The sequence below is a fragment of the Primulina huaijiensis genome, chromosome 17 (assembly GCF_012295235.1).
Source record: "Primulina huaijiensis isolate GDHJ02 chromosome 17, ASM1229523v2, whole genome shotgun sequence".
NCBI classification, from domain to species: Eukaryota; Viridiplantae; Streptophyta; class Magnoliopsida; order Lamiales; family Gesneriaceae; genus Primulina; species Primulina huaijiensis.
In genome coordinates, this window is record NC_133322.1 from 437124 (window position 1) to 455827 (window position 18704).

At 35.0% G+C, this 18704-nt stretch overlaps 2 protein-coding genes and 1 long non-coding RNA gene across 3 annotated transcripts; 1 reads left to right on the plus strand and 2 right to left on the minus strand.

The window, feature by feature from the left end:
* Nucleotides 1-728: 728 nt before the first annotated feature.
* Nucleotides 729-2547, plus strand: LOC140963218 (uncharacterized). Its single transcript, XM_073422510.1, has 4 exons — nt 729-955; nt 1076-1413; nt 1478-1595; nt 1851-2547. Exons 1-4 carry the CDS (start codon nt 729-731, stop codon nt 2545-2547), a joined length of 1380 nt encoding a protein of 459 aa, XP_073278611.1.
* Nucleotides 2548-3907: 1360 nt separating this feature from the next.
* On the minus strand, nt 3908-7507 carry LOC140963682 (uncharacterized). Its single transcript, XR_012172729.1, has 5 exons — nt 7413-7507; nt 7269-7351; nt 4475-4532; nt 4295-4336; nt 3908-4167 (listed from the first exon to the last, which is right to left on the minus strand). It is a non-coding gene; the product is annotated as an uncharacterized lncRNA (long non-coding RNA).
* A 737-nt stretch (nt 7508-8244) lies between these two features.
* LOC140963681 (NAC transcription factor 32-like) lies at nt 8245-10375 on the minus strand. Its single transcript, XM_073423087.1, has 3 exons — nt 10085-10375; nt 9232-9506; nt 8245-9101 (listed from the first exon to the last, which is right to left on the minus strand). The coding sequence occupies exons 1-3, from the start codon at nt 10341-10343 to the stop codon at nt 8700-8702; spliced, it is 936 nt and encodes a 311-aa protein (XP_073279188.1). The 5' UTR covers nt 10344-10375; the 3' UTR covers nt 8245-8699.
* Between the last annotated feature and the right edge of the window lie 8329 nt (nt 10376-18704).

Here is an 18704-nt window from a genome sequence, read left to right on the forward strand (position 1 = left end):
GTCCACTACCCAACCCTAATCCAAATGGAAGACATGTCCATCAAAGGCTCATGTATTCTCCTATAAATATCAGGTTTGAACGTATAATAATGCATTCACTATATTATTTTTCAGCAGCACCCTTAACTGCTTTCCACTCATATCCTCAGTCTCTGACTTGAGCGTCGGAGGGGCTACGCCCGGACACCCTACTGACACCCTTCTAACGGTCTTATTCGTTATTTCAGGCTCGGGACACTTTTGAAACCTACGTCTGGACTAGTGACACTTGCTGGAATCGGACCCTAAGTTTCCCGTGAGCATCACTTGGCGTCGTCTGTGGGAATTTCGAGTTGAGACGTAGAGATGGTAGGCAAGAGAGGGAGTAGAAGAGCTAACTCAGCATCATTGCGTCCTCAGAGGGGACCCGAAAAATCTCATGTTGATACAAGATATGAACAACCGCGTCTTGAGACAAGACATGAACAACCTCATCAAGAGACAAGAGCCGAGCAGCCCCTTCACGAGACAAGGGTCGAGCAAACCCGTCCCAATGAGAATGTGGGAACTTGGCCCTGGAACAGTTAGGCCAATTTATCACCCGGACAGTGGATGAGGCCATGAAGAGGAATCAAGAGTTTATGTTTGCAGAAGAGCATGCCGCTCGCCAGGAGCGAGAAGAGAATGTTGAGGGTCACTAGAGCTGGGTTGAAGAGACGCAGCCCCTCCAAAGTGGGGAAGTTAGTGAGATGTGGGAGATATGGAAGGAAATACGGATATTGAGGCAGCAGGTAGGAAGCCGAGCGCCGGTACCCAAGAGAGGAAGTCCTTTTTCACTAGCCATCTTGAAAGAAGGACTTCCTCCAAATTTCCGACAGTCAAATGTAGGAGAATATGACGGATATACTGACCCCGAAGAACACTTGGGGAGATTTGAGAATGCTGCTTTGTTGCATCAATATTCGGATGGAGTCAGGTGCAGGGTGTTTCTGGGCACATTGGTGAGGTCAGCCCAGCAATGGTTTAATACCCTGCAACCCAACTCCATACAATCTTTCGAGGATTTTTCTACGGCTTTCCTGCACCGATTTGCTAGCAGCAAAAGGCATCAGAAAAATTATTTGAGCATGTTCGTGATGAAACAACAAGAGGCTGAAACTTTGCGAGAATTTGTCCAACGTTTCAACAGTGCAGCACTGGAAATATCAACGACTATCCCTGACATCATGATAAGTGCCTTCACACAAAGGTTGACGGGAGGAGAGTTTATCAAATCGCTGGTCAAGAAACCTCCGTCGAGCTATGATGATCTGTTAGGTCGGACGGAGAAATATGTAAACTTGGAAGATGCCCAACGGTATAGAAGGATGGAGAACCGGCCCGGAGGAAGTAGGGTGGAGGGAGCCGAAAGTGGTAGTAAGAAGAGAGGTGCGGGTGAGAGGGAGGAGGACATAACTAGAAGTACATGAAAATTCTCACCTCATTTTCCTCTGAATAGGAATCGAGAAGAGTTATGGAGGTGAGGGAGTCAAGGGAAAAGGGGGAGAAGTCGTAGAGGGTGGAGAGCAGTGCTCGGCGTCCGCCACGGGGCAGACAAGAAGGATCCTCGTCCGGAAGTGAACTGAGATCTCGCCCGTCTCCTAGGCGGGGTCGAGGCCCTCCATGGATAAATCAGAGGGTCGAGGAGCCGATGAGAGAAGGTCGAGGTCAGGATATCCCTCGGGAGCCCGTTGAACCGAGGAGGGGAATAGATGCGGATAACCATCTTACGAGAGAAATTATTCATATGATCTCGGGGGTGCTACTGATGGAGATTCCGGGCGAGCTCGGAAAGCGCATGGGAGAAGGTTGGAAAACTTTGAAATATCCAGGGGTGCGGACCTACCCCAGGATCCTGTCATCGGTTTTGGGCCGGAAGACCTCCGAGACGTTGTGGCTCCACATAATGATGCCTTGGTGGTGACGGCCACCATTGCCAATTACGATGTGGCACGCATCTTTATTGATAATGGAAGCTCTATGAATATCTTGTTCAAGAACACTCTGGATCAGATGAAGGTGGAGGGATTTGAGTTTGAGCCAATCATTACTCCTCTATATGGGTTTGCAGGATATGTCATCCCGCAGCAGGGTCGGATTGTCCTTCCTCTATCTTTGGGACATGAGCCTCGGCGGGTAACGAATATGACAACATTTACCGTGGTGGACACTCCATCCGCTTACAATGGAATTCTGGGACGACCAGCCCTAAAGGATTTTAGAGCTGTAGCGTCCACATATCATCAGAAGCTGAAGTTTCCTGTGGGGAAGAGGGTTGGAGTCTTGTGCGGGGACCAGAATGTCGCGCGTCGGTGTTATGAAGGAATAGTGAAAGAAGAGCGAAAGAGGACACGGGTGGAGGTGAGTATGATTAGAAGGGGGAGGAGCGGGTTGCCCGTGGTGAGGAAGGAGGTTCGGGAGGTGATGGAGGAAGAACCGGAGGTCATAGCTAAGAAAAATAGGAAAACTCATGTTAAAAAAAAACAAAGGAAAATAAAAACAAAAAAATCTCATACACGCCCTTGTTGAAATATTAGGATATCGGTTCCCTCAGGCTTGATCCCGTTTATTTCGAAAAATCATCATTTAACATGCTTATACCCTCCATTATTTCCCAGTAACAGAAAACCAAAAAGAGGAAAAAGTTAAACGGTAAAATAAAAAATTCAGAAGCCTTATTTTAGAAATATAAGATAGAAAACAATTTTAAAAAATGGCATTTCCGTAAATAAACAATCCAATAGATGTACATCAATTGTACGGAAATGACATTTTCGTAAATAAATAGTCACTAAAACGCAAAAAAATAAGGTCGATGGAGGTGATAAGTCCGAATTCTATCGATATTTTAGGGATTTTAGTTTGTCTCATGCTTATCTGATATTTTTACTCATTATTTTGTGGTTATTTAAATAAATTTTATATCGTGGTTTGATCAAAAGACGAAAAAAACTTAATTTTGAACATAAGTTTACAAAGTTAAAACAAAATTATTATTATTTCTCTTGGCTTTAGATTTTTAGAAGAAGAATTTTCTTCTTTACGCGGAGAGTTTTAGAGACGGTATGCAAAGAACTTCACGTCTTGCGGTATATCAACTTCGCTCCCTCGGGCGTAACAACTAGGGCTTAAAAACTTGGAGAGGAAGATTTCGATATTCACAATAAGACACATTAAAACCGTTGAGATTTCTTTTAATTATTTTTTATAATATTTTTTTCTATGAATTTAAACACGATTTTTTGTTTTGTTCTGAACTTATGAAGTAGACTTTTATAAACAAAGACCACGATAAAAGACAAACAATATTGTGCTTGATATTTGGTTTATTTTCAATAAATTATAATCTTTATTTCATTTATTGATTAGTGTTGGTTTAATATATTTTTTTTTGTATGTTTATTGATTATGATCACAAATGCATAGTATTTTCGTAGACACATTTTATTAATATTTCAACTGGTAGCTGAACAAATTTATTCACGATTCTTGCCAAAAATTGTATTATACACTTTATAAACAAACTGAAATTCAAATCATGAATACTTTAATAATGAAAAACAACCAAATAACCATTAAACGTTTAAACACGTATACCTATCTATATTTACTACATAATAACAACTGAATCTTTTAGAATAACCACCTTGATTACTTTAATAATTGAACAAAAATACCCAATCTTTAATATTTTAATTTATTTATTATTTATTATTTACTAGTTATAAATACCATCTTTCAAATTGAATTAAAAGTATTGATGCACGTGAAAAGATTACTAGCTAGTTTATATTATTTGTCCATATTACTGCAATACTGGTGTGATCAAAACAAACTAACGAAATAAAAAGTTTTCTTTTACAAGTTAATGAAATAGGAAAATCACATATTTGATCTGTAAAAAACAATAAACATACAGAAATTACTCTGAGTTAGCAATTAGCATATGAATAACGATATTTAAAATGTAAAATCCATAATTTTGCAAAGTTTGACGTGAAAATTAAGATGACAGACCATTTTTTGAAATCTTAACCATAAAAATATTTAAAAGTAATAAATTCTCCAACATTCTATGAAACATGCACTAAGACGGAATAATATCTTTCATCCAACTCCGGCACCATCAGGAGTTCCTATTCTACTTCCCTGAAACACAAAAAGCAAATCAGAAATGCCACTAGACTATATTGTATATCTAAACAGACGACCATATTAGTATTAATTTAGAAAGTAAATACAATAATTTAATAGCTGATATATAAAACTCACAAACCTCATATAAGCTTCCTGTCTGCGACGCGATTCACGCTTGCGTCTATAACATAGAGAATCTCATCAGATAGGTAATTTTTTTGCAAAAAACAGATAATACTGTATATGTATATTTCTAGCAGTAATCAGAATATAACGTACCAAAATAAATAAATAAATAAAACGAAGAATCACCACCTACCTTACCACCTCGTAGACAGTGAAGCATCCCCCTAGAAACATAGTAATGTTCCTAATTGCTGAAAAGGGTAAAAGATAATTTAAGAATACATTTGCATCAAACATCGGAACTTCGTTAATGATGTGCTTATCCTCTATACACATTAAGGCATAGTTTAAAAAGGCGTGCACCTGGCTGCACCTCTCGCCAATGCCTTAAACAGGAGTGTGCTTGGTCCCAAGCACTAGTTAGTTATATACATGCATCTTCATTCCAAAAGAAGAAATAAATTGGAGCAAAAAAAGTTGAATGACTTGGTTTATACATAGGTTTTGAAGCATCGATGTAATATGTGTGACAATGGATTTATGCTACATTATCTATTAATGAACTTTTTATTTATATTGTTGGACACATTTGTGAAATATAGTTAATATATGTAATATATTATCACAGTATAAATCACTTTATAATTAATAAATGTAGAATTCTAAAATTTATGTTAGATGCATTTTACATCGATAAAATGCGTGCATCGCCTCAGACTCCATGACACCTTAGCGCTTTTGTGCGCCTTGCGCCCAAAATAACTACGCCTTGGTGTGTATGAAAGAATGCAAATAACAAATTGTCATTTCCGATACAAAATTTTAGGTCTAAATAACCATATGAAAGATTGTATCAACATCACATAAATCAACAAAGCCCGCTTCATTTTCGGTCTAAGTAAAAAATACCAACATCTTGGTATGTGATGAACCAGAAAACGTGGCCAGCTAACATCCGAAGTCCAAAAAGGAGCATGTTTACAGTTGACTCACTCGTGGACGTTTCAAGCACAAGAATTAAGAATTTGTATTATAATTAGTTTAGTCATTTTCTGTAATGTTGTGTAAATTTCGATAAAACCATGTAAATATATATGCATTAGTTTAAGGATAGGAGTAGGCAGTTATATTTACTTGGATACCGCTAAACAATTTTATTTCTTGGTTGGGGAATATTCTGTATATATTCTCCACAACGAGCCTCACTTCGATATTAAACAATAGGTAGTTACTGAAGAAAATAGAACAAAAAGAAACACACACAGGAAATTTAATGATTTTACAGCAAATACACCCATAACAAGATCCATTTCACGAACACATGACAAATTGGTATCAGCCCCAAGAGTAATGGGGGATTTAAGGTCTTGCAAGATCAGTTTGAGATGTTCCTGAAAATATCAGGATGAAAAGTTTCCAATGAAAGGCGACAACGAGAATGGAATAATTCAGTTAAGAGGAAATGTCCAAGAATGAATCAACATTGCGGAAAGAAGCATAGGAGGATTGAGGTACACGCAAAGTCCCATGACTCCTAGCGACCAGCACTCACGACACAAGCAGGTACAGGGTGAAGGTCATTCTTATGTTAACAGGTATTCAAAATTGGATTTCCCTTGTTACAATGGTCACACAAATCCATTGAGGATGGCTTCATCGATTTTGAGCATTTCTTTCATCCCCAACATACATCAAAACTTCTCCACTTAACTTGGTTAAAAAATCGGACAAAACTTGGAAATTTTGTGTGGAGTATTGAAATAATGGTGAAACATAAGCAGATGGGCTCTATTTTCGCAATGAATACAAGGCTGGACATTCTAATATTGTTGCCGATGCTCTATCACGAAGGGAAGAAGACGTGGTCATTTACATGCTATTTCTATGCCAACTTGGGACTTCTTGACAGATGCCAAATCTGAGATAACTCAAAAGAGCTTCAACAATTAAGTAAAAAGGTGACGGAGAGGGAGTCACTTGAACAATGGACGTACAAGGATGGGATTTTATTTTACAAAAATAAGATTAATTTACCCAAACATTCCACTTACATTGACAGGATCGTTGCGTTCTTTCATAACGCATGTCATGAAAGATATCAAAAGACTACACCGAGTTGCATTTGACTTTCATTTGCCTGGATTTCAAGGGGTGGGTGATGTGATGAACCAGACGACATGTCCAGCCAAGATCCCTAGTCCAAAAGAGCATGTTCATAAACGATTCACTCATGGACGATTCAAGCACAATAATTAAGAATTTGTATCGTAATTAGTTTAGTTATTTTCTGTATGGTTGTGTAAAATATATTGATGTTGCTAAAATCGGTGATGGTACCTGGGAGGTCGGATCTTCAGTTGGGAGCTCGGATCAGACTCTCGAAATCTGGAACCACAAACAAGAACGTTAGAAGGGGGCCGGAAGGTTGTTCCGGCGTAGCCCCTCCGACGCTCAAGTCAGAGAATAGAAAATTGAGATAGTAATGTGTGTGCTAAGAGAATGTGAATATCTGAATTCATAAATAATGAACGAAACCTGGTATTTATAGGAGAACAATAGAGTCCTGATTTTGGTAGATTTGGATCCTCAGAATCTTGCAAGATTTGGTTAGATTCTGTGAAAGATTTGGTCATATCTTCTAGATTTCGTTTATATTTTTGTGGGTTATCTTGTTGAGACGTGAAAACGCCGCCTTATTTCATGGTAGGTCGGCTCGGGAGGTCGGCCAATCATGTCCAGTCGGCTCGATCGGACTACAAGGGAGGTCGGCTCGGGAACTATTGGGAGGTCGGCCTCGGAGCTCGACCCGNATACACTCTGCTTTGATATTAAACAGTAGGTCGTTACAGAAGAAAATCGAACAAAAGAAACACCCCTGTAATCAATGATTTTACGTCAAATAGACGCATTTCACAACTCAAATGGCAAACACATGACAGTATCGTTTGAATCACATGAAAAGGGAAAAATAATGGAATTTTGCTAACCTAAACGATGTTTTTCCACGGGAGGGGCACGAACAATGATTTTCCTCTCTACTTGTTTTGATAAAATACTGCGAACACCATTCCTAAAAACACATGAATTAGTTGTTATTGATAGAATATTAATAGGGGAGATTCAATTCATACCTGATCGGAGACATATTGCCTTGTACGATTGATTATTCCGCCAGCCGTTCTTCTTGGGTTTTCTCGTTTCGTGGGGAGAAAGGGACGAGACACGCNTTAATAATTAAACTTTAATAAAATTTTAATTTTTATTGAATTAGTTAAATTTTTTAGTGTTAATATTGTGTTCTTTATTATTTTATGATTAATATTATATTATTAATTTATTTTCTATCATTTATTGTTATTATTGTTGTTATAAATATTATTTTATCAATTATCTGATTATATATTTTAAAAAATAATCGAAATAACGATTTTAGATTATTTATTAGTAATAATTTTTTTCTTATAATTAATTATATTATCATCTAATTTTCTAATTTTTTTCATTTTTAATTAAAATTTTATAATTAATATTATCATTATTATAAACGACGGTTTTAGAAAGATTGTTGCTATATATAACGACGGTGTTTTAAAGACATAGTGACGGTTTTAGAAAGACGGTCGCTATATTAAGCGAAGATTTTTAAATAATCCGTAGCTTAATGAAGCTACGGATTTTAATCTTATCTATTCAAAAAAACTCATTCATAATTTATGAAATTAATAATCTACTATTCTAAAATTCATAAATAAAATAATACGCTATAATTAACACATAAATTAAACTACGGCGCAAAAATTAAATATTAAATTTTTTGTAAAGAAAACGTTTTAAAAACCTGATGTACGCGAAGATATGCAGATCCACGATAACGCTGAAAGATAACACAGACGAGCAAATCTACAAAATTAAATTTGAGTAGCTAATTTTTTTACTAGTTCTTAGTACTAAATATCACTCCTACTTGTTGAATGAAGTTTTAGCAGATCCGGTATCCCTTCATAACATGGTGCGAAACCTAGTCGATCTCCTATCACCATTCCGGCATTTTAGCGATCATAATTCTCAATTGGGACCATCTAGAAATGCTCAAAGTATATCGTATATCATTGAAGGTAAAAACTATGAGAAACCTACATATCCAAACTATATGTGCTATACAAGGAGCATCTCTTATGGTCTAAGAGAGACCATAGCCCGTATATATCATCAAGCTATGTTACCACGATACCATCGCAACAACCAAGTAAATCAAATTTGAGTAGCTAATTTTTTTACTAGTTCCTAGTACTAAATATCACCCATTGCATAGTTACAGAGATTTTTTTGTCCTGCACTTTCTCCTTTCGTAGTTTTATGTAACTTAAACTATACAATAATCTTTTCTAGAATAAACATATTTGAGAGGGCCATTGGAACTAAGGATAAATGTCTTGAAACGTAGAGAATTGATTATTATACTGCATCTGGGAGCCAAAAGGATCATCATCTTGAAAACCACCCAAGTAAGTGTGTTGTAAATCAACGGAATTTTCAAATGCACTACCATGAGACACACTTTGAACCTCTTTCTCGCACGTAAACTCGGGTGACGATGCATGCTCTGAGCTGCTCGAATACGTCTGAACCTTAGGTAAATACTTATTCATCTTTTGAAATGGCAAGGACATAGGCGCCTGCATTAGGTTATATATTGTTGCATCAATCTTTGCCTTTGGATCATCAGTGTCAGCTAAATTCATTGCCATATGATCCATTTTGTAATGCTTTTCAAGAATTCCTCTTTTGTTGTATATTCGACATAATACCCAATCATCAAGCTGCATCAAGTGCACACATCAGAAGATTAATTGTGAAATCAAGTTTGGAGATCACACATGAAAATTTTGTCCAAATTAATTATAACCTATCTGGCAAAAAAAATCAAGATGCACGAGTTGGCAATAGTACCCTCAAGTTGCTTCTCTTTCCAGCAGATCTGTCCACGTTAGCTAGACGATATTCATGCATAATCCAATTAGTCTTGATACCCTTTGGAGCTTTTCCGACATAAAACACCAAAGCCTTCTTTATCCCGAGTGTTGTAGGCTTCCCAACCGCCTTATCAGCTCCAGTTGCCTTCCAGTAACCGGATCCGGCTGTCCGGTTGGGCCGTGAACCATTCGGGTACTTTCGATCTCTTGGAGAAAAGAAGTACCATTCTTTTTCACCATACAGTGCCATACCTGACGTAAAGCATTTAATGTAAGCATTATTTTCCTATATATTAGTTAGATTTTATAGATGGCCAGCTAAGATATACGTACCAAAACAACGGAACCGAACTTTAGAAACTTGAACGAATAAACACATTTATCATACAACGCAATCTAAACAAGCCATGATCAGAGATACCAAACATCAGGGAAAAAATATATGTTCCAACTTCCAAGTTCCATCAATAATTTTTGAAGAACAGTTATTAATAATAAAAAATCGAACTTCTTTACCCGATATTTATAAAACTCAACCACCAAACTAGTTTGGTTCTCCAGGTCGGTTTTGGTCAAATCAAATTCGACTACCCACTAACCAGAGATGCAAGAAACTGAAGAACATATTACGGCCAACTTTCAAATACCATCTTAATTTACCTCAAATCCCATTGGACTCAATCTGGATAACAAGTGATAAACTTGGAGCATTTCAAGTTAACCATTCAACATTCTCGTGAATTACTCGAAGCAACAAATTAAGGAAGTGTGCCCGTGTCCGTGTCCGTGTGTCTGCAAAAAACTAGGAACGAAAATAAAGAAATAGATACCAGGAAGGTCCCATGGATCGAACTTATACAGATCAATCTCAGCAATGATATGAACATCAATTTGCTGGTCAGAGCACTTGCGGCAGAGGTAATGCACCACCAGCTCCTCGTCGGTCGGATGGAACCTGAATCCCGCCGGCAGAATCAACTCCTGATCACCACCCTTCATTCCAACTAGGGAATTCTTTGTTTTTTTTAAAAAAAAATTCAACGATTTGGATACGCGCAAGTACTCTGGAAGGAAAGAAAGAGGAACCATCTTGCTGGTTGTATATGTATACGCCAATCTCACACAACAGCTGGCTTTTGACGTGGGTGGGCGGCGGTGCAGCTGACTGCGAGTCTTAGTGCACGTGGGAGGCATTTCATCTGTTCCATTATACTATTAATAATTAATTAATGACATTTATGTTGTGAAAAAGTAAAAATTTACGGTAAAAAAAGTAAAAATCTCAAACTCTCAAAATTATCACACTACACACTTTATAATATTTTTCTCTCAACTCAATTGTGATTTTCTTCACAAATGAGAGATCTATTTATAGAAAATTTTTACAAATAATCCAAAAATAAAATACATCATTACCTACATCATCACACACTAATTTTCAATATTCAACACCTAATTTTACCTAATTTTCAACATTCAACATTCACATTTTCAACACAAATATTTAACACATTTTTAAATAATTTTTCAACACTCCCCCTTGTGATGATGATCATAATGATTGTATACATTACGTGTTTTTATACTGCCTCGTTAAAAACCTTACTAGGAAAAACCCATTGGGATAAAAACCATAGTAAGGGAAAAAGAGTGCAGTCACGTAAACTCCCCCTCATGTTGACACGAACAATTCTTCACAAATTTCGTAGATTGCGCATCCCAATATTATATATGTGCTTTCTGAATATTGTCGTAGGAAGTGCCTTTGTGAAGAGATCTGATGAGTTTTCACTTGATTGAATGTGACGAACATCAATACATTTATTCTTCTCAAGCTCCTTGGTGAATGCGAAGAACTTAGGAGGAATATGTTTAGTTCTGTCGCTTTTTATGTATCCTTCTTTCATTTGAGCAACACATGCAGCATTATCTTCATATAGTATCACAGGCTTCTCGTCGAATGATAATCCGCATGAGATTTGGATATGTTGAGTCATTGATTTTAACCACACACATTCACGGCTTGCTTCATGTAGTGCAATAATCTCGGCATGATTTGATGAAGTTGTTACAAGTGTTTGTTTCTGTGAACGCCAAGAAATTGCAGTGCCTCCACGAGTAAATACATATCCAGTTTGAGAACGTGCTTTGTGTGGATCAGATAAGTATCCAGCATCGGCATAACCAATTATACTTGGATTAGCATCTTTTGAATACAAAAGTCCCAAGTCTGTCGTTCCTCGTAGATAACGGAATATATGTTTAATTCCGTTCCAATGTCTCTTTGTTGGATATGTGCTAAATCTTGCCAATAAATTTACGGCAAAAGATATATCAGGCCTTGTACAATTTGTAAGATACATAAGGGCACCGATAGCACTTAGATATGGTACTTCTGGACCAAGAATATCTTCATCATCTTCACATGGACGGAATGGATCCTTTTCTATGTTTAATGATCTAACAACCATTGGAGTACTTAAAGGATTTGATTTGTCCATATTAAAACGTTTAAGGATCTTTTCTGTATAATTTGTCTGGTGAACAAATATTCCACATTCTTTTTGTTCAATTTGTAAACCCAGACAATACTTGGTTTTTCCAAGATCCTTCATTTCAAATTCTTCTTTCAAGTATGACACAACTTCTTGAATTTCCTTATTTGTTCCAATGATGTTTAAATCATCAACATATACAGCAATAATTACGCATCCGGATGTTGTTTTCTTAATGAAAACACAAGGGCATATTGAATTATTTACATATCCCTTTTTCATCAAGTGATCACTTAGCCTATTATACCACATTCTGCCGGATTGCTTCAACCCATATAATGATCTTAGTAATTTCACAGAATAACATTCTCTGGGTTTTGAACTTTGTGCTTCAGGCATCTTAAATCCTTCAGGGATTTTCATATATATATTACTATCAAGTGATCCATATAAGTAGGCTGTAACAACATCCATAAGACGCATTTCTAAATTTTCAGATACTGCCAAGCTAATCAAATACCGAAACGTAATTGCATCCATCACAGGAGAATACGTTTCTTCATAATCAATTCCAGGCCTTTGAGAAAAACCTTGTGCAACAAGTCGAGCTTTATATCTTACTATTTCATTTTTCTCATTTCGCTTTCGAATAAAAACCCATTTGTATCCAACAGGTTTTACACCTTCAGGTGTAAGGACTATAGGTCCAAAAACATTACGTTTATTTAGCGAATCCAATTCAACCTGGATGGCATCTTTCCATTTTATCCAATCCTGCCGATTTTTACATTCACCAAAAGATTTTGGTTCATGATCTTCATTATCATTTATGATGTCGATTGCCACATTATAAGAAAATATATCATCAATTTCTTCTATATCTTTTCGGTTCCATATTTTTCCAGTATTAATATAATTGATAGAGATTTCATGATTCTCGTCAGTTTGTGGTTCTGACAAAACATTTTCATCATCATGTGTTTCTTCAGGAACATCATTCTCTATTTTGTGATCATTATGTGTTTCTTCAGGAACATCATTCTCTATTTTGTGATCATTGTGTTTCTCTATGAATTTTCTTTTTCGAGGATTTTTATCCTTGGAACCAACTGGCCTTCCACGCTTCAGGCGTTTAATGACATCATGACTATCTTCAATTTGTTTCTTCGGAATTTCAATTCGAGCAGGGGCATTTGCAGCATGTATATATGATTTAGTTACCCCTTTTGTGTCTGCAAATGCATCTGGTATTTGATTTGCTATTCTTTGCAAGTGCACAATTTGCTGTACATCTTTTTCACATTGTTTTGTTCTTGGATCCAGATGTAACAATGATGATACATACCATGTAATTTCTTTTTCGGTATGTTTCTGTTCTCCCCCTAACATTGGGAAGATTTCCTCATTAAAATGACAATCAGCAAAACGTGCTGTGAACACGTCGCCTGTCTGTGGTTCAAGATATCGAATGATCGATGGACTATCATAACCAATATAAATTCCAATCTTTCTTTGAGGTCCCATTTTCTTTCGTTGAGGTGGTGCAATAGGCACATACACCATACATCCAAAAATTCTCAGATGAGAAATGTCTGGTTCTTTACCAAATGCAAGCTGCAATGGGGAGTATTTATGATATGCACTTGGTCTGATGCGAATTAATGAAGCAGCATGTAAAATTGCATGTCCCCATATAGAAATAGGGAGCTTTGTTTTCATAATCATTGGTCTAGCAATCATTTGCAGACGTTTAATCAATGATTCAGCCAATCCATTTTGAGTATGTACATGAGCAACAGGATGCTCAACAATGATTCCCATAGACATACAATAATCATTGAAAGTCTGGGAAGTAAATTCACCAGCATTATCAAGTCTAATTTTCTTGATTGTATAATCGGGAAATTGATTCCTCAATTTTATTATTTGAGCAAGTAATCTTGCAAATGCAACATTTCGAGTTGACAATAAACATACATGTGACCATCTGCTGGAGGCATCAATCAATACCATAAAGTATCTGAATGGTCCACATGGTGGATGGATTGGTCCACAAATATCACCCTGAATACGTTCAAGAAACATTGGTGATTCAGTTTGGATTTTGGCTGGTGATGGTCTTATAATAAGTTTTCCAAGAGAACATGCTTTACATTGAAACTTATTATTCTGAAAGATCTTCTGGTCTTTCAATGGATGACCATGTGTATTTTCTATAATTCTTCGCATCATTGTTGAACCAGGATGTCCTAATCGATCATGCCAATTGGTTAATATTGAAGAATTATCAATTACCATGTTTGATTCAATGGGACGTATATGTGTATAATGCAATCCAGTAGGGAGCATTGGTAGTTTTTCAATCACATATTTCTTTCCTGATTTATATGTGGTAAGACACATATATTTCTCATTCCCTTCATTCATTGTTTGAGTATCATACCCATGGGAATATATATCATTAAAACTCAACAAATTTCTTTTCGATTGTGGTGAATATAAAGCATCATTGATCAAAAATTTTGTACCATTAGGTAACAAAAATTGTGCTTTACCACATCCTTTAATCAAGTCTACAGGACCTGATATTGTATTCACCGTTGTTTTTGTTGGTTTTAGTTCCAAGAAATATCTTTTATCTCGGAGGATAGTGTGCGTTGTACCACTATCGGGTATGCAAACTTCAGCTTTGCTCATAGCATTTTCCATATTTGAACTTCAAAAAATATGCAATGAAAAAAAATTAATGACAATACATATTTAAATATAACACATATCATAATTGTACAATAAAACATTATCATATAAATACATGAAAAATAAATTATTGTACATTTATATTCTACCACTATATTGTTCATTTTCAGAGAAATCATTGAGAAAATCTGCAGCATCAATATTGTTCATTTCTATCCCACCAACATATTGATCATTTCCAGAGAAATCATTCATAAAATCAGCAGCATCAAAATGAGTTGAATCACTCAAACGGTCACTTCGCTCAGTGAAGTTGGTCTCCTTTTCTTTCCCCTTTATCGATTCTTTATAAAGTTTGCAAAGATGCTCAGGGGCTCGACAAATACGAGACCAATGTCCTGGAGTGCCGCATCTGAAACAAGAACTTTCAAATCTTTTCGAGTGATTTTCATTAACACTCATGTTTTCTTGATGCCTTTTCTGTGGATGGTTTGGGACGTTATTTTGAGATGAGTTATAGAAATAACTATCTCGATTATTTTCAAAACCACGGCCGCGTCCACGACCACGACCACTTCCTCGTCCACGTCCACGTCCACGACCTCGACCTCGACCTCGACCTCGACCAAAACCTTGTCTTTGAATTTGATTTTGGTTTCCAGGTTTAAATTCATTTTTACTTACAGCATTTACTTCTGGAAATGCTGTTGATCCAGTGGGTCGGGACTGATGATTTCTCATTAATAGCTCGTTGTTCTTTTCCGCCACAAGAAGACAGGCGATGAGTTCAGAATATCTCGCAAATCCACGCACTCTATATTGTTGCTGTAGTGTTATATTTGATGCGTGAAACGTGGAAAATGTTTTTTCAAGCATTTCCGATTCTGTAACCTCATGTCCACAAAATTTTAACTGCGAGATTATTCTATACATCGCTGAATTGTAATCACTGACTTTTTTAAAGTCTTGGAATCTTAACATATTCCATTCATCACGGGCGGTCGGAAGTATAACTTCCCTTATATGTTCAAATCTCTCTTTTAATCCTTTCCACAGAGCCATGGGATCTTTTTCGATGAGATATTCACATTTTAAACCTTCATCAAGGTGTCGTCGTAAAAATATTATAGCTTTTGCTTTTTCTTGTGATGAAGATATACCATTTTCTTTAATGGTCTCGCTTAGACCCAATGACTCAAGATGCATTTCTACATCAAGAGTCCATGGCATATAGTTTTTCCCAGTAATATCAAGAGCGATGAATTCGAGCTTTGCCAAGTTTGCCATGGTGGTACTAAAAATTACGATGCATTTTATTAGTTAATGAATATTGCAATACAAAGTAATGGATAAACAACAAGTACAAGTATTCGTAAAAATAAAGAAAACACACGAGGAGGATATTCTCCGATAAATACAAGACTGGTGAGTATGATAACCAAAATAATTAAAAATAACCTCGTGAAAGCCATCTTCTTTTTTTCTTCGAAAATTTGATGAAGAATAATTTTTAGAGAAGAAGAGAAAGTTGGAGTGATTGAATGTATTTGTGAGATTGTATTTATAGAGCAAAAACTAGCCGTTTTGTTACCGTTTATTACCGTTGGTGTATAAGAAAATAAATGTATGTATTTGTATAATTTTATGGTAATAATATGGTGTATATAATATTAGTCATATTTAAATAATTATGTATATCATATCACATTATTATAATTAGGTGTCATAAGTTATTTTGTTTAAAAAACCTTATAGGCTTTTATACTTGTCGTATCCCTTACCGGGAGTGTGGGATGTCGTCTTAACATCCTCCCAGGATTTATAACAAGTTTTTGAAAAAATTATTTTTATTATTTCTAACAATAACATTATATTATATATTACATATATAAACAATAAATAAATAACAGTAAAATAAATATTATTACTTTTGTTACCTTTTTCTTCTGTTCGGAGCTTGGAAAAATATGGAGGACTTTTAGAGCTTCGTGCTGATAACGTGTTGTGAAAAAGTAAAAATTTACGGTAAAAAAGTAAAAATCTCAAACTCTCAAAATTATCACACTACACACTTTATAATATTTTTCTCTCAACTCAATTGTGATTTTCTTCACAAATGAGAGATCTATTTATAGAAAATTTTTACAAATAATCCAAAAATAAAATACATCATTACCTACATCATCACACACTAATTTTCAATATTCAACACCTAATTTTACCTAATTTTCAACATTCAACATTCACATTTTCAACACAAATATTTAACACATTTTTAAATAATTTTTCAACAATTTATTTATTTCTTTTATTATTATAAATGACTAAATGGTCAAACATTTTAATTTTACTAGTTTTGGGTGTGTCATAATTATTATCAAAATCTATACCAAATCGAATGAAATACCTATATTCAATATATTATATAATTATTATTATTATTATTATTATTATTATTATTATTATTAAAAAGTAGAGCTTATTATATCAATATCAATTTTTTTCAACTTTATCTCTTTATCATATTTCGCACGTAGATTTCTTAATGTGATTTTATTTAAAAAAATTGGGAATAATTTTATTTTTTAAGTTACTTGAATTTGTTTTTAATCCTATTTTATGATATTATTAAAAATAAATAAATTTAATTGTTTTATTATCCAAACTGTAATGATATTAATGAGGTTGACCGCAGACAAGAAATAGAGAAGTTGACTCTCTAATCATAGAATTCCGCGTGGATGGGAAAATCTCACGTGTGGTCACCGCTTTCGTCACCCTCACCAAACTCTTGTGAAAAAGAGCAAATTAATTCAATGAACCGCAATTTCATTTTTTTAGAGAGGACCATTTTTTAAACAAAAAAGTTTAACCCGGTCTAAAATAACAAAATATCCCAAATTTCGACCGGTTTTAAATTCGACCAATATATTTTTAATATATAATCCGGGGATAGTTAGGATTAGTTTTCAAAAACTTAGTTCCTAAATATTATATTTTGGCTTAAAAGCAAAATTTTTGAAAACAACAATTAAATATTGTTATAACAAAGTGAAACAATAATTAAATGGTCATTTTACTACGTAGTATTTGTGATTCCCATAAAATAAAACAATTTCCTTTTTTCTTTTAAAAAAAGAGTTTTTAGTTATTAAAATAACCTAATATAATGATGTTATGGATGTATATCTATCTGTAATAAAATATGAGTAGGTCTTTTGTGAGACGGTTTCACGAATCTTTATCTGTGAGACGGGTCAACCCTACCGATATTCACAATAAAAAGTAATACTCTTAGCATAAGAAATAATACTTTTTCATGGATGACCCAAATAAGATATCTGTCTCACAAAATACAACCCGTGAGACCGTCTCACACAAGTTTTTGCCATAAAATATATATTTCTATCTATTTCATAAATATCTGAAATTTCAATATTTCTCAAAATATATTTCTATATGTATATACCTATCAAATACACACACATATGTGTGTGAATACATATATTTTGTGTGTTAATTAATTGTATATGTAGATAAAAAGAGAGAGAGAGAGGTCGATATAGATGGCTAGTAGATTCGCTTAACCAAGACTGAAAGTAGAAAATTCATCTTGTCCAGACAAGAAAAACAAGATTGAATGTTCAATGTTCAACAATTTGTCGACACTGCCGGTCCATTCAAACCCAGAGAGAAACTGCCGCGCTGCTTCCTCCAAAAGCCACCTTTATTTTTTCCTTTTCTTCTCTTTTATTTTAAGTTATGGTAACAGCTATAGTTTATTCAATTATTTATATTTTTTGAGTACGTAAGTCACTGTTACTTTTTGTGGAAAATGAGTGATATATAGTTTTTTTTTTTTTTTTTTAAACTGAATGACAAATTTAAAAAATTTTGTGAGTGGGAATATTAATTAATTAAAGGAGTGAAAATCTCGTTGGAATGCTTAAATTTGTAGCTAGAACCTACAAATTTCGTTTAATTAACTTGCAATCACTCTTTTATACGATCTACGGTTCAATCTTGATGAATTGTTTTTTGCATTTACCTTTCATGTATTTAATAATATATTTAACACTTACTTCTTTTACTTGTTATAATATAATTTTCATACGATAAGACAGGAAGTACATTAAAAATATATCGGTTACTCGACGTCGCAAACAAAATAATTTCTTTTCACAATCGCCCTCATGGTTTTTTCAATATAAGCCCTAGCCCACCACTCTCGTTTCAATCAGCCATTTTACGCACGAAA

Coding starts and splice junctions, on each gene's coding strand:
- LOC140963218 (XM_073422510.1), top strand. CDS start 729: ATGTGGGAGATATGGAAGGAAATACGGATATTGAGGCAGCAGGTAGGA. Junction 956..1,075: donor CAATATTCGGATGGAGTCAG/GTGCAGGGTGTT, acceptor CCGATTTGCTAG/CAGCAAAAGGCATCAGAAAA. Junction 1,596..1,850: donor AGAAGGATCCTCGTCCGGAA/GTGAACTGAGAT, acceptor TGAAATATCCAG/GGGTGCGGACCTACCCCAGG.
- LOC140963681 (XM_073423087.1), bottom strand. CDS start 10,343: ATGGTTCCTCTTTCTTTCCTTCCAGAGTACTTGCGCGTATCCAAATCG. Junction 9,507..10,084: donor CGATCCATGGGACCTTCCTG/GTATCTATTTCT, acceptor GCTTTACGTCAG/GTATGGCACTGTATGGTGAA. Junction 9,102..9,231: donor GAAAGAGAAGCAACTTGAGG/GTACTATTGCCA, acceptor CACTTGATGCAG/CTTGATGATTGGGTATTATG.